The following is a 23,244-nucleotide window of genomic DNA, read 5'->3' as shown; positions in this document are numbered from 1 at the left end:
AGTTTGAACGGGAAAATGACCAGAGGAGACAAAGTTCTGCAAACTTCTTGTCTTCCCTTCTCCTATTCAGACCTGCAGCCAGTTCAGCCTCCTTTGGGCTGAGGACAGTGAGTGGAAAAAAGAATAATGGGACTTCTGCGAGACATGCATGTTGTGCCTGAGCTAGCAGTCATCCACTTATATTGACCTTAATGCAGCTGGGCATTTTCTTATGAAGTACTTGTACGTAGTAAGACAGTAGGTACAGTAGTCATTTATTATCAGCATATGGTTTTTAACTATTTGGGGCATAGAATGCATAATATATAACGAAAGGGTTGCAGTTGTTGGAAAAATGGAAAGTGTATCATGCCTGTGTGCCCATAGTAGATCCTTCACCAGCTTTTGATTCCTTGTAAGGGCAAAAAATAGTGCTTGCCTTGTGCCTATGTTTAATTCATTTGTAAGTGGCGGGGGGGGGGGGAGAGACTCTCAGTTATAGTATCCTGGTGGCTCCTCCAACTTGACTGTTTGTCTTAGTGGAACTGAAACAGGAACATAATTTTATTAGACAGCACTGACATTTTTTTAAAGAAACAAGACACGTTTCTGGCCCTCTCATTGCTTAGCAAAGTTGAAAGGAGTACATTAACTGCATAGTACTGTTTGGTTAAAATCAAATCAAGATTAGAACAACTCAAAATGTAGGTGTAAGTTCTGGCACAAACTTCCAGGTTGTATGAGTCAAACTGACTCCTATCTTAGAAAGAAAAGAAACTTTGATGCACCCATTCAGCTTCCCAGGGTGTTATGCCTTCATTCTTTTTTCCTAAAGTGTACAAACCTGTGTTCTGGTTAAGTCATCTGCTCTTCATTTTACAGATGGGGAATGCAGGGCCCAAGAAAATCGGCCAGGTGTTAAGCAGTGGAGTTTGGGAATTCAGGGCCAGTCCCAACATCCAGTGAAACCATCACCACAGACGTACCACCCATTGTCACTTTTTCAGTTTTCTTTCTGAACCCTCAACTTCCTGCCATCAGAGACATGTGACATGAGGCTTCTTCGCCGCCTACATAACCGAGGCATAATGAGAATTGCTCCACAAGTTTGTCACAATGCACAAACGGTCCCACCAAGCCATACGTGGAGAGAGGAACGTCGCTTTATTAATAACAAACTCTTGGGAGAGCTGACCGCCGGAGAACTAATTTCTCACAAGACTAAACTCGTACAGAGTAAGAAATGCAAAATGAAACAATAAAGTCAAGGGAAGGTCTATTGCAACTTGGGACCTCAGTGTGGCATCAGAGTTTAAGGCTTTGAGGGCAAAATGAAGAGGTGAAGAGTGTTTGGTAACCCTAAAGTTGCAGCGATGGGTTGGCTACTCACTACATAGCACTCCTTAGACACATTCTAGTACAGTACAGATCATGAGGGGTGAGCCAGAAAAAAACGCTTTAGAAAAAGAACAGTCAAAACGCAATGTGGTTGTACAAACTTCACTCAAATCATTTCCCACAGCCTCTCTTCTTCTTCTTACAAATCCAACCCTCACTCTTAATTTAGTTATCAAGTGCTTATTCATTTACCCGGAGCGTGATCCAGGATTTAGTGCACACAGGAAAAAAGCAGAGTTAAATTGTAAACACACACACACCAGCTTGCACACACACACACACACACACATACTGAGACGTAACATTCTCTTGCTACCTGAATCAGAGATGAACTGAAAATGTTTGGCAACCTTGAAGCCTATGAAAGTGGGAGTCTAGAGGAACAGCTAATTAAGACGCTGCTGTGCCCCCTCATTCCCCAAACTGTGAAAGATTCTCTTAAGCATTAGTGTGGGGAGTTTCTGCATACAAACTGACTCCCTTTATCCAATAGATGTTAGTTGGGAAGTGATTTGTGTCAATGTATGGAGATCAACTCCTTCTCCCTTTCCTCACCCCAGTCCATGCATGCCAGATCTCTTTTTCTTCCACCTTTCTCACTGTTTTATCTCCTGACTGGGGCAGAACAGTGGAGGCAAAGGAGACAACAAGTTCTGGGAGTTCAGACCCATACAGCTGTGTTAAAATCAAACCCTGGCTGAGTGTGTTCTATTGTGTTGTGGATCTTCTTGGTGCAATGTTTGGCCTTGGCCTTGCCTGTTTCCTTCTTTTGGCACCTTTCTGCTTTGTCGTGTGAGTTTGCTAGGTTCCCATGGACCGGGAAGTAAAAGGTTCCCTTCTGTTTGCTTGCCTTTTTGGGCCTCTTTAAGATTTCGGCCTCTTTATCTTCTGTCGGCAGCCAGCAAGGCTTCTCCTTCAGCAACCTGTCTCGATCTGGCCGGACGCTCCTTAAGAACTTCTTAAAGATATTGGCTGTGAGAGAGAACTTTCTGCAAAACTCCTGGGACCTGCTGCTTGACAGGGTTGTCTCATTCTTCTCCACCTTTTTGTCTATCTCAGGCAAATCCAACCAGTTTCCAACCAAATCAGCAAAGATGTTGTCGCCCAAGATGAGAGGCTGTCGATTCCTGCTCTGAGACATTAGCGAAGAAGTCCAGTCGTTAGTCTCATCAGAGAACTGACATTCCCTGCATCCCGATCTACTCTCAGACCAGCTGTTTGTGTCTTGGGAAAACCAGCTTCTCGTCATGTGCTCACTGGACGACTCAAACGTCCTCGGAGAATGGTACTCTGCCGTGCTCACTGTTGATGAATGTCCGCTCGCATGATAGTAGTCCTCACTGCTTATACTGTTAAGGGAAGAAGCCATGTATCCATGGCTACTGTCTGGCAAAGTAATGCGGTGAAGCGGGCTGGCGGATTGTGACCCCTGAGTAGAGCACGAAAAGGCTGAGGAACTGCAGTCCTGCAAGTAGCTTCTTCCCAGCAGCTTCTCGCCCTGTCTGCTGGCTTCACACCTTGCCCTTGGTGCCTCCTGATTGTTTTGACAATATTGGTGCTGGCCAATTCCTGGAACCTGGCTTGGATTGCTTGAGATCTCCAGCTGTTCCAAAGCTGTCTGGACCTGGAGGAGTTTCAGCTCCTGCAGAGCACCCATCATGCAGTTCATCTGTTCATGCAGCCCGTCCCCAACCTCCTTCATGGAAAGCTGTTAGGAGAGGGGGGAGAAAAAGAGGATTTCAGATTAGTGCAGAAGAAGCCAAATGACAACAGCAGGTCTCACTGAGACAACAGAGAAAGAGAAGTGAACTCTGTTCTCTTCCACTCGTCTGGCCTTATATAGAGATCTATAAATATCATGCATTACTAGGCTGGATTCTTTCTATGTTTTCAGCAGGATACAGAAGTGCAAAGAATTTGAAAGCTGTATAATCTGATCTGGTCATTGGTACAGTTTTTATTCTATCTATCAAACATCTATCTATATATCTATATCTATATCTATATCTATATCTATATCTATATCTATATCTATATCTATATCTATATCTATATCTATCTATATCTATCTATCATCTATCTATCTATCTATCTATCTATCTATCTATCTATCTATCATCTCCTATGTTTCAGCCAACCAGCATTTGTTTGAATTTCATCAGTTTCATTCTTCTTCAGTGTGCACAACAAACTACGCTCCCTAGGCAATTGCCAGATAGTGAGTAAGTAACACATAGTCCTCCACAGAGGTACTGTATGCCCCTAATTTTTTTTGGCATAACTGTGATCTTTCATTTTCTATTTTTCTATGCTGCCCCAGGCTCCATTCAGAGGAAGTGCAGGATATAAATTCAGTTTATTTTTTTTAAAAAACCAACACATCATGCATGCAATCAAGCATCAAGATTCCTTATAAAAAATTAACCCTATTACCCTGAGAAAGTGGCCTAGTTCTTACAAACAGCAGATGAAGTGGCAAATCTGGCTATGGGTAGTACCATTTCAAACTGTGGGAAGGGGCTCCCATGATTATACACTTCATGCAAAAAAAATCTATGAACAAAGAAGCCTAGTATGTCAGGAGGAAGACATGATGTGCAAAGTTCTGCATCTGAAGCGAATGTTTTTGTATGGGAGAACATTCAGTGATCTGAGACTATACCATGAATGTGAATTGGTGCAGTCCAGATACAGACTTACCACCTTATCTGCTGTTTGCAGAAACGCAAGTCATAGCTTCATATACTTCTAAGAAATGACAAAAATATATTATCAATGACAGTGATTATTATGATAATCATCACCAGTAAAGGGGATTATTGCTTTAAATATGCACACAAGTTTATAAACTTAAACAAAAAAAGAGGGAGGGGTCGTCCCCCCGCCCTCTCCTGGGTTGCTTCCAGACTAGACCTATCATTAGCACGGATTTCTTGCTACCTTCCTGCCATGCTAAACATGCCGGCTATTTTCTGCAGCTTCTAAATTCTCCACTCTGCCCTTTCACTGCCCGCTTTCCCTTACAGAGGAACCAGATCTGATTCCCAACGCGGCATCATAAAACAAACGGGCCATACTTCCTAACAGCTGCCTGCCACTATACCCTCTTTTTCTCTCTTGCACAGAGCTGCAGGAGAGAAGCTGTAACTCTTTGATGTGCTTTTCAACCCGTTTCACGGCTGAGCCTGCAACTACATGTCTGTTATCACCATGCGTTGTTCAAAAACTCACTGCATTCTCTTTAAGTGAGGGTCTGGGGGGAGCGTCTCTTGCTCTGCAGCTGCCCCTTTAACACCCATGCGCAAGGCTGGCAGCTCCATTGCCAGGCATTATCTGCCATCATTTCACTACATTAGCTCTGCTGCCTGCCAGTTCGGCTGTTTCCTTGGGAGCAGAGAATGCAAGATCTCGTCAGGATCAGAGAGGCTCGTACCATGCTGAAACCGCTAAACGCACCCAGAAGCATGCAAGTGCCTCTCCAATAACTAAGGCTCAAAACTGGACCTAGAGAGGCAGCTGAAGAAGAAACGAGAAACCCAGCTGCCTGCCAGCATATCAGAGCATGGAGCTGCCAGGCTGAGAGGATGCTGCTCCTAACTTCTGATTAAATTTTAAAAGCCCTCTCCTTCTTGGCTAGCTCATAGCCAAAGCTGCAAAAAGCTCTGCCGACTTTCTACACAAGTGATAAGCGTGTTCCTAGAAAAGAAACAGCTCCTCTGTTACCCACATGCAGAACCTCCTGGGAGCCCATCTGTTCTCTAAGCCTCAGAGAAAACTATCACCTTACCTCTTTCCAGATTTGCTGTAATGCCTCTCGTCCTAACCTTTTCCTGCCTTATTAAGGGAAGCCCCCTTTTATCTGGGGCTTTGCAAAGCTGACTTTGGAAACAGCTTGGCCCCTCATTGGACACTTCCCATCAAATCGCCTCGCAGGCCAAGTGGTGTAATCAAGCAACGAGGAGTGACAATGGGTCCTGCAGTAATGACTGGGGCTGACAGGGGAAGCCGGCATATGCTGGATGGCTGTGCTGTTCACTTCATTGATTCAATTAACTCCCCCGTTTTTTGGAGGGGGGAGGAAGGAGGGGTATCGTCACAAAGCACGCCTCATGTGACAAGGACCTATTAGGAATTATTAACATTTCAGGCGCGCTCATTCCCAGCGTCTGTCTCAAGAGAAGGAGATGATAACAAAGGAGCATAAGGGTTTGAGTCCAATGGTCCAGTTTTGGCACTCTCCCTACTATGGCCTGAGCTTAATTCCTAGCCAGGAAACATTTCTCTCCTTTTATTTTTTTCCAAATTCCAGTGGCAGAATATATACCCAAATTTTACTTCTACCCCATTCAGCTAAAATATCTTAAATAACCAGGCTGGGAACAAGGCCTTTCATTGGAGGTCTTGGGCAACCATTGTCAATCACGTCAAATGGTTCTGAGCATGACTGACGACTGACTGGGCTCAGTAGAAAGAACGGGATATCAAATCCAAACTTGTCCAAGAACTATTTGATTTTCTTTTATGGGCACTGAGATGGATACACACACACAGTGTTTTTTTCCAGGGGGTTCTCAAGGGTATGTAGTACCGGCACCTGTTTTTCATTGTTAAAAAGTGTGGTACTTACTATAACAACTTCATGGTGAGTACCAGCACCTATTTTTCGAGGGGGGGGGCACAAAGTGTGTGTGTGTGTGTGTGTGTGTGTGTGTGTGCGTGCTAGACTGGATCTAGCAGTGCCAAAAGGGGGCACTCAGTTTTGCAAATATTTTCACACACACCCTTCCAAACGAAGTGCATATTTTTTGGTAACTGTGCTAAGGATGCTCACCTGCAGCAGGACAACTGGATGCCTACATCGGCTCCAGCTGCAACAAAACATGCCTCTCCTGTATCGGTCTCTACAGCCTCAGCAGGTGCTATAACCCTCCAACAGTTTGAGTTCACCCCCCAAAGGCGCAATCCTTTATTGTCTCCCGGGACAGACGGATGCCAGCTTTATAGTTCCACTCTGATGTTACGATTTTTTATTTTTAAAAAACTAACTTCAAACTTCACTTGCATTTTGGCATAAAACCTCAGAGAGCGAGCCTGATGCTGCTGGAGGTGCTTTTAGCAGAAGTTATGCAAGGCTTGTTACATAAGGCATCCCGCAGCAAAATGTCTTAAAGCACTAGAGATTCTGTGTGCCATTTTGAGGCAGGGTGTGCTGTGAAGTGAGCTAAAGCATCTCAGTTAAAGCTGCAAGGGAACTCAAAATAATGGCTAATTAACAACGGGTCCCTAAACATGTCTTATTCATTGTTATGCACTTTTAACTAGCTGACTCCAGGAGTAATTGCTTCCAGCTGTTAAGATGAGACATTTAGGACCAGGATTTGGAGGCTCATCTCTTCGCCACAATCATCCCTGCTTCTCACCATCTCATAAAGCCCAAGGAATGCGGAAGTTACTGCTCCTTTTCCTCGCTCTTCTCACTGCTTATTTGCAAATCTGTCTACTTCAGCTTCTTTCCGTTTCTCATTTTCCCCCATCTTAAGTTCAGTTCCCCACATTCCAACATCAGGGTGTGGATTTTTTGAAACAAAACCCCTAATAAGTTCAGAAGAGCCTGCTGGATCAGGCCAATGGCCCATCTAGTCCAACAATGCGGGTTCTCCATCATGGAGAGCACGTGTTGCGATGGGAGCAACCATGACATGCCCTGTTGCTGGGCGGGTTAGTTTGGATGGCCACAAATTTGATTGGGCACCCCCAATGTTGCTGGGGAAAATTGATGGTTGCAATTTTATTTGATTGATGGGGGTGCTATATAGGTCCCTGTGCGCAGCATTGAGCTTCTTCTTTTCACTGCGCACATCAGATCACCCGCCCACCCTCCCTTTATTTAGGGTTTGTTTGCGCTGACCTTGCTATGCCTGTCATGGGGTCGTTTGCTTTGGAGCAGGGGCCCGGTAGGAATTTTACCATTTGGCTGATTGGCTGGTGCCATTTGGGTTTTGCCAACTGTGTAGCAAATCGTCACAACTTGTAAGTTGCGGTTAAGCATTGGTTAATTTTTTGGTTGGTGGAGGGGATGAGGTTGGCTGTGCCTGCCCCTTCAATGCTGCTGCTGCAAGGGTATTCTGTTAAAGGACTCCAGAGGCTTGCCATGCTTTTGTCCGTATCCCTGACAAAGGGCTAGGGCCACGCAAGAGCCCCAGGGAGCATTTGGGGAGAGGTGTGAGCCTGGCACCCAGCTTTATTCTCTCCCCAGAATTGTTTACCCTTACTGACTTCTGCACGGATGTGGTTGTCAGTTCTGTTCCTACCTCCAAGTGGGAACAGATAGTCGCTAACCAATGCCTAAGCAGCCACTCACATCTGTAATTCAATAAAGTTGTGGCCAAAATTATGTCAAAACCCAAAACAAAAATGATGTGTGAACCGTGTTTTTATTCAGCGGTGTCTTGGGGGTCCTTGACACGCAACCTGTTATCACAGAGACCAACCAAATGCCTTTGGGAAGCCTGTGCACAGTGTGAATGCAGCTCTGAGAAGATTGAGTCTGTTGTGACGTGGGGTTTGTGATTTCAGCTCTCTTGACATAATCTGCTGGAGACAGTTCTCTAGTAACACTTCTTTATTACAGCAAACAAGACTGAGGACTGAGGAGGGGAAAGCTACATTTATAGGGACAGAGGACTAGCTAGAAAGGATACATTTTGGAGGGAACAATATCAGGCAATCACAGTCCTGCCTTTTGGAGGAAACCAATAAGACAGAGGATCCAAATACAGCAGTTTAAATGAACCAATAGTAGCTGTACCCCCTGAAACCAAAAGGCAGTTACTTTACCCTAATGCAAATATAGACAATAATAATACAGATATAAAATCCTTTGACTCAATACACAACACCCCTCCCCCCCTAGTGAGCACAGCAGACGTAATCTCTCAGGTACTGTGGGGTCCTACAACTTCTACTTGATCTCCTGACAACAGGCGTTGCCGGTTCTGGATTGGGTGTTACCTGTGGTAGAGGGGCTGCTATAGGGGTTTCCTCAGGAACAGATGGAGTCCCAGACATCTCAGGGTTCCCTACCTGTACCTCGTCATCATGAGGACTAGCAGACCCTGGTTCATTTGCTGAAGCCCCTGGTGACTGCACCTCTGGGCCATTTTCACTCTGGTCTTGCAGCTCTGCGTCGTTAGCCAGGGATGAATTATCTGACTCCTCCCTGCTGAGCGCCCGGCGCCTCAGCTGATCTATATGTCTCTTCCAAACTTGCCCATTTTCCAAGGTTACATAATAGGACACAGGTCCACTAGCCCGGGTGACCACACCAGCCACCCACCGCGAACCTCGTGAATAGTTCCTCACCCAGACCAGATCTTCAGGGGCGAGATACCTTGTTGTGTCAGTCTCAGCCTGGGGGTTTGCTCTTGAATTATGGTTTGGCATTTTATCCGGGTGGACATAATCCAGCACCGTTACCAGTCTTCTACCCAAGAGCAGCTCAGCTGGCGACTTGCCCGTCGCAGTACACGGCGTCGCATGCTGCAAAAATAACATTCGCGCGATGCGAGCTGACCAGTTACCCTCCATTAAGCGCGCAATGGATTCTTTGGCTGTTCTTACCATGCGCTCAGCCTGCCCATTGGAGGATGGGTGAAAGGGCGCGGATGTGACCCCTCTTATGAAGTTATCAGCCAAGAATGCCCTGAATTCTTGGGATACAAAAGCTGCCCCATTATCTGATACAATGGTCTCAGGTAACCCGTGGGTTGCAAACAGCTGCCTCAACACCTTGATTACGGCAGCTGATGCCATGCTAGGGACCATCGCCACTTCTAACCATTTGGAATATGCATCGACGACAACCAAAAAGACCTTCCCCTGGAATGGCCCAGCAAAATCTAAGTGCAGCCGGCTCCAGGGAGATCTGGACTGCTCCCACCAGTGAACTGGTGCTCTGGCCACTTCTGGCCGCACCTCTTGGCATGCCTTACATGTTCGTACCCATTGTTCTATGTTCTGGTCCATTCCAGGCCACCACACATAACATCGGGCTAGCGACTTCATCCTGACCATTCCCGGGTGTCCCATGTGAAGCGTCTCAAGCACCCTGTTTCTCAGTGGTGCTGGGATGATCACCCTATCTCCCCACAGGAGACAACCCTTATGCATGGACAACTCGTGCTGCCTTGTCGCATAAGGCCTGAATTTGTCTTCATGCGGACCACCTGGCCACCCCCTCCCCACCCAAGTGAGCACACGGGAGAGAACAGCATCTTTCCTCGTTTTCTCAGCTATATCAGTAGCCGTTACAGGAGCCCCCGGAAGTGTTTCCAGCATCATTATGTGCTCCGCTGGAGCGGGATCCTCATTGCTCCCGCCAGGAAGGGCCAATCGACTCAGCGCATCAGCGTGGCACAACCGTTTCCCCGGCACATGGGTCAAGGTGTACTGGAACCCGTTCAGGAATATAGACCAACGCAACATTCTGGGGGAGAGAATTTGTGGCGTTTGTTTGTTCGGGTTGAACAACCCTAACAGTGGTTTGTGGTCCGTTTCAATGGAGAAATGGCGACCGTACACATAATCATGGAACTTTTTGATTCCTGCCACAATTGCAAGCGCCTCTTTGTCAATTTGAGCATAGTTGCGCTCCGTGGGCGACAACGTACGGGAATAGAAAGAGATGGGCTTTTCCGACCCATCCAGTTCCCTATGACTCAGCACCGCCCCCAGGCCGTATTGAGAGGCATCACATGCCAGGACCAGCGGCTTTGACTCATCATAATGAGCAAGGACGCTCCCGCTACTCAGCATTCTTCGCAAGGAGTCAAAAGCCTTCTGCTGCCCCTGCCCCCATCGCCACACATTCTTTTTCTGCAACAGTCTATGTAATGGTTCAGCTACCGAAGCTTTATGGGGTAAGAACGAATGATAAAAGTTAATAAGTCCCAGGAATGACTGCAACTCCGTCTTGTTCTGTGGTCGTGGTGCCTCGATGATGGCCTTAATCTTAGCATCTGTGGGGTGGATGCCTGATGCATCAATTTTAAACCCCAAGAAATCCACAGCTGGCACCCCAAAACTGCATTTTTCCTTTTTCAGTTGCAACCCCACCTCCTTGAACTTGAGCAACACTGCACGGACACGCGCAACCAGTTCCTGTGGGTCTTTTCCAGCAATCAAAACGTCATCAAAAAATGGCAAGACCCCCGGCAGACCTCTTAACAGGCGTTCCATGAGCCCTTGAAAAATCCCTGGGGCCACACAAACTCCAAATTGTAATCTGTTAACTCTGAACGCCCCTTTATGTGTGACAATAGTCTGTGCTTCCGCTGATTGTGGGGTTACTGGCAGCTGTTGGTAGGCTTGTGCCAGGTCAATTTTGGCAAACACCTTGCCCCCAGCCAGTTTAGCCAACAGATGTGATACGACTGGAATGGGGTATGAGTTTCCCCTGAGTGCCTTATTGATAGTACATTTGTAATCTGCACAGATCCTGACTTCCCCATTTGCTTTAAGGGGCGTGACGATTGGAGTCTCCCACTTAGCAGAGTCCACGGGTGAGAGAACTCCCTGCTTGACCAATTTATCCAGCTCTGCTTCGATCTTGGGTTGCAGTGCAAATGGCACTCGCCTTGGTTTGAGTCGGATTGGGGCCACCCCAGGGTCCAACTCGAAGTCAACTGGGGGCCCTTTATAACAACCCAGTTTTCCATTAAAGAGACCAGCAAACTCTTTGCATAATGCCTCGCTCATCTCAGGGCAGGTTTGGATTGAATTAAGCCCTGATATACTCAGTCCCAGGGCGGGGAACCAGTCAGTGCCCAGGAGACTGGGGCGACTGCCCTTCGCAATCACCAGTTTGAGTACAGCCTGTTTGTCCCGGAACTGAACTCTCACGGCACACATTCCCATAACATGGATGCGGCCCGCTGAGTATGACTGCAAGGTTGCCGGGAAGGGCTCCAGAGGGGGCAACTTACCCCTGGGGAAGAATGTCCTCGCGGTCTGGTCCGACACGATAGTGAATCCAGATCCGGAGTCCACCTCCATGTCGCACTGCTGACCCTCAATCTTCACCTTGACGTGTGCCTTGCCTTGCGCTGGGAACTGCACGACCCTCCCGTTGATCTCCGTTACATAGTGGCAGTCCTTTAGAAAATGGGTTGCTGTGGGCGGTCTGCGATGCTCCAGTCTAGGTGTTCCTGTCGCTCCCAACGCCGCCGATCTACAGACCCTGGCGATGTGACCTGTCTTCCCGCACGTCCGGCACATAGCATCCCGGAAACGACAACTCTTCCGCTCATGGTTTCCGCCACAACCTGGACACCTGCCTCGGTGATCTTTGTGCACTGTGCAGGCCTGACGCACTGACTCGACCCCACGGACTGGGCTCTGGCTCGGAGTAGCCTCTAGCTCGTCCATGGCATGCGCAACTTCTATCTGTGGCTTAGGGGCCTTGCGACTGGCATCAAGCTCCTCTCTTTCATAATTCTCCGTGGCGGTGGCCTCCTTCAAGGCTGAAGCAAGGGTAACCTCTTCTTTAGCCACGATGCGTCTTCTGGCTTTCTTGCTGCTCAGACCACCGATAAACCGATCCAGGAGAGTCTCTTCCAGATTTTGGAAGTCGCAGTGCTGAGCGAGCTTCCGCAGTTCAGCTAGAAATGCAGATACAGACTCCCCAGCACGCTGCTGCCTCTCATGAAACTCCATCCGCCGGGCCATCTTGGTCTCAGTAGGCGCCAAATGGCTTGTTAGGCAGGCAAGAATATCTTTGAGAGATGTCTCACTTAGCTTCGCTGGAGCAAGCAATGCCTTGGCCAGCTTGAAGGTCTCAGGCCCACAGTAGCTCAGGAATGTGGCCCTTCTTTTGCTGGCATCGGTGATCCCTTGAGCCACTGCGAAGAACTCGAAGCGTTCGACGTAGTCTTCCCACGTGTGGGGCTCTGATGGCTGGAAGGGCTCCAATACCCTTGGACTCTCCATTGTCCTGTGGCAGGGTCGTCTTCTCAGCTGGCCAGTGAGTCTTGTTCTTAGCTGCAATCCGGACTCTGAGGCAGGGCTGCGTTTAACCGCTCCTCAGCATTCCGGATCCCACCTTCGTCGCCAGTTGTTGTGACGTGGGGTTTGTGATTTCAGCTCTCTTGACATAATCTGCTGGAGACAGTTCTCTAGTAACACTTCTTTATTACAGCAAACAAGACTGAGGACTGAGGAGGGGAAAGCTACATTTATAGGGACAGAGGACTAGCTAGAAAGGATACATTTTGGAGGGAACAATATCAGGCAATCACAGTCCTGCCTTTTGGAGGAAACCAATAAGACAGAGGATCCAAATACAGCAGTTTAAATGAACCAATAGTAGCTGTACCCCCTGAAACCAAAAGGCAGTTACTTTACCCTAATGCAAATATAGACAATAATAATACAGATATAAAATCCTTTGACTCAATACACAACAGAGTCCAAGTGTTGTTTATTGTTTGAGAGTTGGGATTTGGATGCTAGAAACTGTCCATGGCATTTTTGCTATCTTGTTTTGCCCTTTACCGCCCTGATCTGACCCTATTGCAGAGCCTGACAGTGAGATCCAAAGACATTGAGGTGCAGACATAAACTGAAAGCCCTGGGACCGTTTCTTCTACAACATCTTAGTGGTCATCTTAAGGCAGAGAAGGCAGAATCCATACTTGTGTTGTTCTCACTACCAACTTCTGCAGCCCAGGCCTGAATGCAAAGGTCATAATTAATTGAATAGCTGGCATTTTTTATTTAGGTGAGCTTTATATAATCAGACACAATAGTTACATAAAGTGCCCTGAAGATAAACTTCCCATCAAGCCAACTGACAGGTATATAGAGTGGCATCTCCTGAAAAATTTAACGGATTTACTTAACTAAAGGAATTTTCCTGTGCTACTTGCTCTGAAAATCTTACACATGGGAAATGTAAGAACCCTATATTCCATATGCTAGCTAAATATCTTTTGCAGGAACAAAACAAAGTTATGAAAGCAAAGACGCAGAATATTCAGTTCTATACTCCTAAGGTCTATGCTAGTTTTAGGCGAGTCCTGGCCCATTTTGTTCTCATTTTGTTCCTAGTTGTGTAATTTTCTGAGGATGAGACCTGAGGCTACACAAACTGCAGAATGGCAATGGACTTAGATATTTGTGTATATAGGAAGAAAGTAGTTTCTACTTAAAAGTTGTTTTTCAGTTGACAAAAAAACCCCAAAACATTTTTCTTGCCTGTTGTTAGCTCTATTGATTTTGGTTTACTTTCAGCTAAAAACCAGAGAAAAGGCATACAAATATGCTAAGATTTTTTTTTTTTTTAATAGCTTACCATAAGTATTTTTTTTTGTTTGCTTGGCAGCACTCAGTAGTCTTGTAAATGTTTACTGCTTCAACTTTTGAGTCACCTTACAACTGTATAAACAAGTTATAGGCTGAGATGAATTCAGGCTCTGGTTTTGAGGTTCTCACGATAAATGGCTGTATCGGAACTGCTTTGCAAATTAATTCCATGAATCTTATGCTATGTGTACTTACAAATCAAATAGGCTGTATCCAAAGCAATTGTGTTTTTGCACGACTGTAGCAATGAATTCTGCTTTGTGCAATCTAACTTCAGAAGAAATGGGAATGGCAGGAGATGCAAAGGAAATAAAAAGGGAAGAGCTCAAGAGGATGTCATAGTGGAATTAGATGGCAGAGGTAGCCAATACAGTGCCCTTCAAATGTTGTTGGACAGCTCCCATCGTCCATGAAGATCAGCCATACTTGCTGGGGCTGATGGGTGTTGAAGTCAAACAACATCTGGAGAACACCAGGTTGGTTACCCCAACAAAGCCTGCACTTGAATATGCAGATACTATCCCATGCCTCCAGAATCAGGTGGGCCTATATTAATCTCAATGTAATATTTATTTAAACAAAACAAAACATGTCCTTTCCGAAGACATAAACACAACTAAGGTTAACACCTTCGTCCATTTCAATTGTCTTTTCCCACCTTAACCAAACAATTCAAGTCTTTGGAAATGAGAACCTCATTTGAAACACTTGGTGTCTTATCTCCCTGCCGATCTATTTGTTTTTGTAAGAGAGCCAGCGTTTGCAATGCTTCCCTGGAATTCAGTGTCAGCCGATCCCCTTGAGACAAATTTGTTTTTGTTTCCAGCTTGTCACCACATCTGTGCTGCCCGGGACTGTGGTAATATTTTGGTACAGATGGAGGAAAAGAGGGATAACACGGCCCAGCTGAACTAGAAGCAGAAGAAGCTTCTCATAATTGGAAGGAAGACAGATGTCCAGCCCCTGGATGGAAGAGGTGTTGTGAGAGGAAGTTATTGTTAAGTGAAACCCTGGGAACAGGAAAAGGGGGATTGCCATGGCAGCTTTTAATAAAGAGGGGGAGGAAACAGAACCCTCGACGAACAATATTTGGATTATTCGAAAAGGATGCTATAATCAGCACAAAAGGATTTTACAGAAATGACATCAATTCCATGGGGGTGATGTTTCTTGGCAGTGGCGGGGTGGTGCTGCTGCATGGATAAAGTAATTGATGCAGGTGCTGCATTCAAGCAAATCTTCCAGTGAAGAAGTATGTATATTGGAATTTGCTAGTAGAAGACAAAAATTAAGAAAACAAAATGGACAATCCACTGCGTCAGCCCCTTTGAAACGAAAAAATGAAGAGAAACATGTCTGAGGACCACCTTGATAATGAGCCTACCAACTCTCTGAACTGGTTTGGTGTGTTGTGAGTGCAAATGCAATATCAACAAAAACATGGACATCAGACTTGAAGCTGGGTGTTCTCAACTCTGACCCACTCATCATCTATTAGCTTAGTCCACTACTCGGGTTCATTCTAGATGTCATGGACAAACTATGCTTTGACCGTCGTGACTATGCTATGGACCCACTCACATCCTCCTTCCCCCCATGTGTTTGGATTCCCTCTCACTTCCTGGATTGTTATAGCTATAGCTTGTAGTTGCATTTAAATCATGCAATCTTTGATTAATCTGATTAATTTGGCTCCAGACCAGAATTGGACCAGACAGCCCTACAAATTGAGGACTGCCTTTATACAATAGGAATGACCACCCTATTAAAGGTAAAGGGACCCCTGACCATTAGGTCCAGTTATGACCGACTCTGGGGTTGCGGCGCACATCTCACTTTATTGTTCGAGGGAGCCGGCGTACAGCTTCCGGGTCATGTGGCCAGCATGACTAAGCCGCTTCTGGCGAACCAGAGCAGCGCACGGAAACGCCGTTTACCTTCCCATCGGAGCGGTACCTATTTATTTACTTGCACTTTGACGTGCTTTCGAACTGCTAGGTTGGCAGGAGCAGGGACTGAACAACGGGAGCTCACCCCATTGTGGGGATTTGAACCGCCAACCTTCTGATCAGCAAGTCCTAGGCTCTGTGGTTTAACCCACAGCGCCACCCGCATCCCTGACCACCCTATTAGGGTTTTAGAATTACATGCATTGAAAATTGTACACATTTTTAAAATAAAAAAGTAGGATTCCTGATGCACATTTTTATCAGTTGAAAGCGATTTATTGAACTAACTAATGAAGTGCTGCAACTATATATTTTAGTTAATTTCTAAACCTTTTAAAAGGCAAACATGCACACTTACACTCTTGGGTGCAGATCTGCAGATATCCGGCGGTGTTAAAGTCAGTGATGCTCTCACCCTGCAGCAAGGGTACCTCCTCATTATGTGTGATTAAGCTGATGAGTTGCTTCTGGGTTGCACTAGTAATAGAAAGTCAGAACTTTCCCCCTTCTCACCTAAATTAATCCTACAATTAAGCTAAAAAATTGTGATGCAGCTCTATGCAGTCCCAGTTTTACATTTCCCCTGGCGTGGATTTACTGAGAAGTTATATCTTGCATGATTTGTGGAGTGTCAACAGAAAAGCTATTTCTTTAATGTGCGTCTCTCGAGTGACTCAGAGCTAACAACTAGTTTCAAACTGTTTGGGACTAAGTGTGCCTTGGGTAATTCTCTGTAGCTTTGTAACAGACCAAAGGGAATTTAGCCAAAGGGTGCAAATCCCATTTCCCTGCATGGTAATCCACCAGAGCTTTTACCTTTTAGTCATATGAGTCAAAGGTAGTTTAAGGTTGGCGCCACATGGATAAGCTACAAGCTGCATTTCCATGACCTAAGGAGGAATGGCGAAGGCAGGGAAGCTGACTCAGCTTTCTTCCTGGCCTTATCCAGACCTTATCTGACTAAGTATGCAAAGCTACTCCCTCTCAACCCTTCACAATGTCTGATACAATCGCCCCTCAGCATACACTAACAAGCAACAATTATCGACTTGTCTAGGTTTCCTGTTCATGGTTTCCAGTCTGATACTGCATTCTCCTCCCTGTCTCTCTTTCCAGGGTTGCCTCAGAAGAGGAGGAGTATCAGCACATGGCTATCTGAATTTTATGAGTAACAAGTAGTGTGGAGTACTCCTGTTAAGAGTTTCAGGTAGCCATGCCCTTTCCAGTATCCTTCATTTCATTTCCTCTCCCCATCAGTTTTTCTTTCCATCCAAAGTAGTCAGCATTCCATACAACTGAGCACACTTAGTTCGTAAGCTGCATTGACACCTTCTCCTAACCTCCCCGCTGGTGTTCCTGAAGGTATTTTGGGTATGGGGTGGTGGGTCTACTTCTACAAACCTGGGTCTGCTGATCAGTTTCTCTTGTGAGCCGATGGTGGCGTTTTGGCTACCTATTTGGCCGCATTTGGCGAATGAATTATCTGTTAGTATACAGGATGCCAATAAAGGAGAGTCAACTGTGAGGGAGAAAGAGGTACCTTTACAAGGTTGGTGGTCTAGAACAGAGAGCTGGGGGTGCTGGGAGCCCCTAAGGTAGAAGAACGCTGATCATACAGTTTAAAGAATCAGGTTGTGGGCAGTGGCTGAGAATTCTGCCTGAGAGCTTGGACTGAACCTTCCTTGGCCATGCAAATCCCAATAACATACACAACATTCATACAATACAATTGAAAACAGAAATAAAACAATGGCAAACCATATAAAAATGTAAAAGCTGAAATTAAACCAGACACTGTTCTGGGTGCTCTGAATAAGTCCCTCATGATCTGAGCAAATCTCTATATGGCAAAAACATTCCTAGGGGGGTCTCTAGAGACGGTCCAACAAACATTTCCGATGTGCCGCTTCATAATCTAACACCACCCAAGCATAAAAATAAGCAATGGCGCATTTATGAACAGTAGCAAACCATTTCTCGCTGAGAGACATAAATCCAAGTGTTTTCAAGAGCAAAGGTCTTTGTGCGTGTTATGTGAGGCTGCATCCACAAGGAAAGAAGCCATTGCCTCTCACTGATCCCATTCTGGGCTGTCAACTTGTGAACCCAATTGCTCTTCAGCTGTGAATTCTGCCAGCAGAGGCAGAGACGGTAATGGGAGGTCAATAGGATAATGCACATTACTATAGCTGCATTTACACACTATTGCCTTGGTGGCTAATTGAGTTAACATCTAAATCTTACTGGAACGCCACCCAGACAGCCTCTCCTCAGAAAGTGTATTTTTCGAGCATGTGAAGCGTACGTACAAATTGCTACATGGAAGCCAGTGAGCGTCACAGAAGCCAGGAGGAGGCAGCTGGCATACAAATAAAGGAGCTACCCTTTCTCCATCACAAGGAATGTTCTTCTGATGTATTGTGATGTACAGGGCAGGGGTGGGCAGAACACTGCCAAGCTCATATTCTTGGCAGTTCTTGGAGATAAGTTAACCTGTCCTCTCCCCCAAAATGTGAGGGATAATAGCCTGGTGCTTAGCAAAGCTTCCCCCTTCCCCTGTATACCACACCCCACTTCAGAAAGGAACTGAAATTCCCATCAGCACGAGTGGCACCAACCCGTTCCTGTCTCAGATGCTTTAATTGAGATTTCTGCATTGCAGGGAATTGGACTATATGACTCTTGGGGTGTTCCTTTCAACTCTACAATTCTATGATCCCTTTGAACCACATGAGCCAAATCACTAAAGATGCTTTGCAAAAGAATTAACACTCACTCAGATCAACTTTTTGGCAAAAGGGGGAAAAAAGGCACATGCTCTAAACTAAAGACGCCACCTGAACAGTGGCTTAGTATAAATACGTAAACGTGTGAGATCCCAAAAAGGAAGAGTTGGAAGGAACCCCAAGAGTCATCTAGTCCAATGCCCTACAATGCACGAATATGAGGAGATAATGACATTACAGCCCCTTTGTTCCTCCCTGGTCCTTTCACCTCAGTGCAGTGCAGCAGCTAGGTCAAGGTTTGGTTTAGGGTTATTGCCAGAACCTGGGGTTGTGCTTAAACTTCTTCCTCCTTAACCATGAGCTGTAGCCAATGGATGGAATTCAATTAGCATTCAATGGGGCATGAGGTCCCCTTACGCAACAAGACTTTCCTTCCGCAACTCCAGGTTATATTTTAGTAAGATCTAATTTATATATTTTAATTGCTGCTCTACCTGTACTGTCCCTGTTATACCGAAATGCAAGTTTAAATGTACCCCTTTTGTGTTTCATGACTTCCCTGATTTTGTATGTGAGCTGGAACTGGTCTGTGACCGAAATAATAAATTCATTCATTCAAGACTTTCCTTCCTCTGCTCCACCCTGCATGCCCCCTAAACTGTACGGGGTTTTCCCCAACCCTCCAGAGCAGACTTTGGGGGCACATGACGGGGAGGAGAGGTAGAAACTTAGTAGATTCTTGGCTGAGATTTGTTCTTGACTACAGTCCATGGTTAAAGAGGACAATTATACTGGGGTGATGAAGACGGAAACCCTACTCTGCACCCCTGGTTTGTACTGACTGGCAGGGGCAGCATCTCTCCAGCATCTCTTCAAACAGAGGATGATGAAGAATGAACCTGGGACTATAGGCGTACAAAGGATATGCTCTCCTACTCAGTGGCGTAGCGTGGGGGGTTCAGGGAGGGCCGGCCGCACCAGGCGCAACATCTGGGGGTTAGGGTTAGGGGGCGCAAATCCACGGGTTAGGGGGTGCAAATTACTTGCCTTGCCCTGGGTGCTGACAACCCACGCTACGCCACTGCTCCTACTGAGGCTCTTCCCATGCAGACAACACTTGAAAAACCTTGCTCTAGAAAGATCAGTAATTTCAATTTGAAAACTGCTTTAACGTTTTGTTTTTAATTGTCTAACCCTGCAACATCACTGCAAAGCAGGTTTCTTCTATTCTCATTTTAAGGATAGGAAACTGAAGCTCAGATCTAAAGACCCCTCCAGGGTCACACAATGAATCTTTGACACCCTGATAGGAACGCAGCTCAATCCAAACTTATTGTCATGTGCTTTATATCCAATACCTGTGGCAAAATAATGCTAATTAGTTGCTCGCTTTAAAAAAAATCTTGGATTTTCAGTCTCACACCTTCCATCACTGTTTATTTTGATGCAAAATCTGAGCTAAATACAACTCTGGGTGAGAAGGACAAATCCTCACTCTCCAATGTTTTGTAGAGGGGGTGATTTTAAACATGCATACAGCCTTCTGCAGCCTGCTGCATGTTTTCATTACCTCGCTCTAATTGTAGATTTGATCTGGCACAAGGGCTCTGATGTGGCACTGCTGGCACATTGAATGGCTTTACCTAAGGCAAGTGAACAGTCACTCCTGGGTACGACTAATTCTGGGCTATCTACAGCCCATTGTAGAGGCAACAGCTTACTTTGCTGTGCTTAGGTCTTGAGATATCCTAAAACAAGGGCGTGGAAAGGTTTTTTTCAGACTTGAGGGCCACAATCCTTTCTAAACAACCTTCTGGGGGCCACATGACATTGGTGGGTGCTGCCAGAGATAAAAGTGAACAAAGCAATGCATGTGAATTTCACTTTTGCATACTAAGGCTAGCTTCTACACAAACCCCTCTATCCTTCATTTAGGGAAGCAAGATGCATTATTGACGTTCAAGGACACATTTCAGCCAGGCCAAAACTTTCAAGGAGGGTTCAAAACAGGGATAGTGAAGGGTGTGACAGGGAAGGGTGTGAGGCCTGGGGAGAGATTTGAGGGCCAGATAGTGTGATTTGGAGGGTCACATTGAGTCCCTAGGCCTGAAGTTCCCTTCCCCTTCCCTTGCCTTACTTTCTCTATAGGCTGGATTGCCCTAACCAGCCCTGTGCTGTGCAAGGACTTCCAGTTGTACCATGGAGTTTCCTCTGCTCCCTCAAAATTCGCTTGGCATGGGGTGGGGGTGGAGAATCACCAGAACAAAATACAGGAGGGTATTGTTCCATTCCTGAAGCTGCAATACATGCACAGATATAATGTTTGGAAGAAGACTGATGTTGACTTCCATCCTGGGATTCTGCCTACCACTTCCACCACCCACACTTGCTCCCGTCTAATCTTCCACTAGACCACTCCTTCCCATTTATTAACACCACAACTAGAGACATTGGCATATCCGTCTCTGATTCTGCCTCTGTACTAAACAGACAATAGCTGCTGCCCATAGCATATTCATAATGTTGTTTTTGGCTACAATTTTCAGAAGGGACTCCTAGGCTGTTGATGTCCAGATTGCACCTTATTCCTGCTCTGCGGTGTTGTATCAACAACAGATGGTGGGCCAACAGGTTATAGGCTAACCGACTTCTACAAGTCATAAACCAAAAGTATATATAAAAATCATGCACAAGAAATGTATAGTTTAGGATAACGTATAAACATGAAAACTAGGTTTTTCAGTGCCTATTTGTGAAGGGGAAATACTTCTAATTTTGGTGTGGTATGAAGTGGGGTGGAATCAGATTGATGTGGAAATGGCTGCAGAACACTTTGAATGAATACCTGTGAAACTGACTTGGATTAGAAACAGAGTGATCTGTCTATCCCTACACCTGTGACCAAGAATAGCAATAAGCACAAGATAGAGGATACCCGTGTCTGAGTGCTTGACCTAGTTCAGAAAGATGATAATTGCATTTCCATGCCTTTCCTTTACCTGGAAGAGATATGCTTTCAGTAAAAGGAATACACATGAGATAGCACTATGTGTGTGGCATATTCCAAGCCTTTCCTTTGCATGAACAGCCTTTTGTCTCTGAAAGATCATTTTTTATGCAGGCTCCTTGCAAGTAAGTGATACCATCCTTTTTCAGAGCCCGTAGATTTATATCAACGCCCAGCTGTGTCTGAGGATGCTGGCAGGCTAACAGCACTCATGCCGCGTCAAAATCACGAAAGATTACTATTTGCAAAAGCTGCTCTGGGTTATGCATCCATGGGTGCCTGTGTCTCCCCAGGCCTATGCTGATGTAGGTCTTTGCCACTTCAGTTGAACTGATGAACAGGAAATTGGAAAGATACTGTCTCCAGCTCCCTCCTGGTCATTTGTTTTCTTTATCTGTAAGGCTGAAGAGCGATTTATTCCCTTCAGAGATTTTAAATCCATGGCAAAATTTATGAGCCGGAAATTAGATGAGCAGGATTTTATGTTTGACTATACACAGCTCTGCCATGGTGCTGCTGTCGGGTGAGTTTCAAATGGGATTCTTATATTACGTGAGTGCATGTTATTGTGGCGCTAGTGCAATGGGTTATGGCAGGGATGGAGGATCTGTGGCTCTTCAGATGTTTATTATGTCCATTTTTATTATTTTTATTTAGAAGAATGTATCCTCCAGTTAATCAAAGAATCCTTAAGTGGTGCGCATAAAGCAATTTAAATCAATATAAAAATATAACCAGCAGAATTGAAACCAGGTGATTGTAGATGTTGTTGGACTCCCAACTCCAATGACCAGCAATGATCAGGCATGGGGGGAAGTGGGGTCAAACATCTGGGGAGGGAGGTGTCCCACGTTGCCCCTTCCTGCCCTTTGCTTCAGAGCCCTCTTTCCCCAGCCTCCACCCCTTTATATGCTCAATTCTCGCAAAAAATAGGCAGAATGGGACCATATTGAAGAACAGCACAGTTATCTCCCCATAACAGATTGCCTGTCATTTTGTGAACCCATCAATAAAGTATATCACTGTGTGAAAAAATTACTTTTTTAGCTCTCCAATCTAGGCCCTTAACAAACAACATGTTTACCTGGAGCTAATCTATTCTGCGGTTTATTTATCTGCTTTTGATATACATGTTAGAGGTATGGCCCCTGACCCAGATCGCACCATTTCTGATCAAAATAACTCTTCTGCCCTACAACCTGCTAGTTGCTTCCAAAGGCTTTTGGGCAATAAGCATTCTGGATGTTTCCCTTGGGCCATCCTATACATGTCTACTCAGAACTAAGCCCCACAGAGTTCAAAGGGACTGACTCCCAAGTAAGCAAGTACAGTCTTACCTTGGAAACTGAACAGCCTAGTTCTCAAATGTTTTGGCTCCCGAATGATCAAAACCTGGAAGTGACTGTTCCGGTTTTCGAACATGCTTTTGGAAGCTGAACGTCTGACGGGGCTTCCGTGGTTTCTGATTGGCTGCAGGAGCTTCCTGCAGCCAATCAGAAGCCACGCTTTGGTTTTCAAACATTTTGGAAGTCGAACGGACTTCCGGAACAGATTCCATTTGACTTCCAAGGTACGACTGTATAGGCTTACAACCTTATAACTGGTTTTTAACCTGCTTAAAGCTATCTTAACGAAAGTAGCTTGGGTAGCTGTTTTTACTCCTCCCCCTTTTTTATTCTGCTTTTCAGTATTTTGGTTTTATTTGTTATTATTATTTTAAAATACTTATAGGAAGTGTTTATGATTAATGCTTACAGACTTACAGAAGAACAGATAAAGAGACGATTCCATGCAATAATAAAATGGGAGGCAAGGGCAAAACCTC

The 23,244-nt window shown here is 45.5% G+C and overlaps 1 protein-coding gene across 1 annotated transcript in view; it reads right to left on the bottom strand.

The window, feature by feature from the left end:
- Positions 1–1,124: 1,124 nt before the first annotated feature.
- INKA2 (inka box actin regulator 2) overlaps positions 1,125–23,244 on the bottom strand; it is a 35,138-nt gene continuing 13,018 nt past the window's right edge. Inside the window, exon 2 of the mRNA XM_083446147.1 lies at positions 1,125–3,085. Coding sequence (XP_083302273.1) covers positions 2,039–3,085 — 1,047 coding nt within the window. The 3' untranslated portion in view covers positions 1,125–2,038. The remainder of the gene's footprint in view (positions 3,086–23,244) is intronic.

This window comes from Podarcis tiliguerta (assembly GCF_965153285.1).
Source record: "Podarcis tiliguerta genome assembly, chromosome: 6".
In the NCBI taxonomy this organism is placed as follows: Eukaryota; Metazoa; Chordata; class Lepidosauria; order Squamata; family Lacertidae; genus Podarcis; species Podarcis tiliguerta.
Note: the sequence above shows the minus strand (reverse complement) of the source record. Positions and strands in the feature narration are given on the sequence as shown.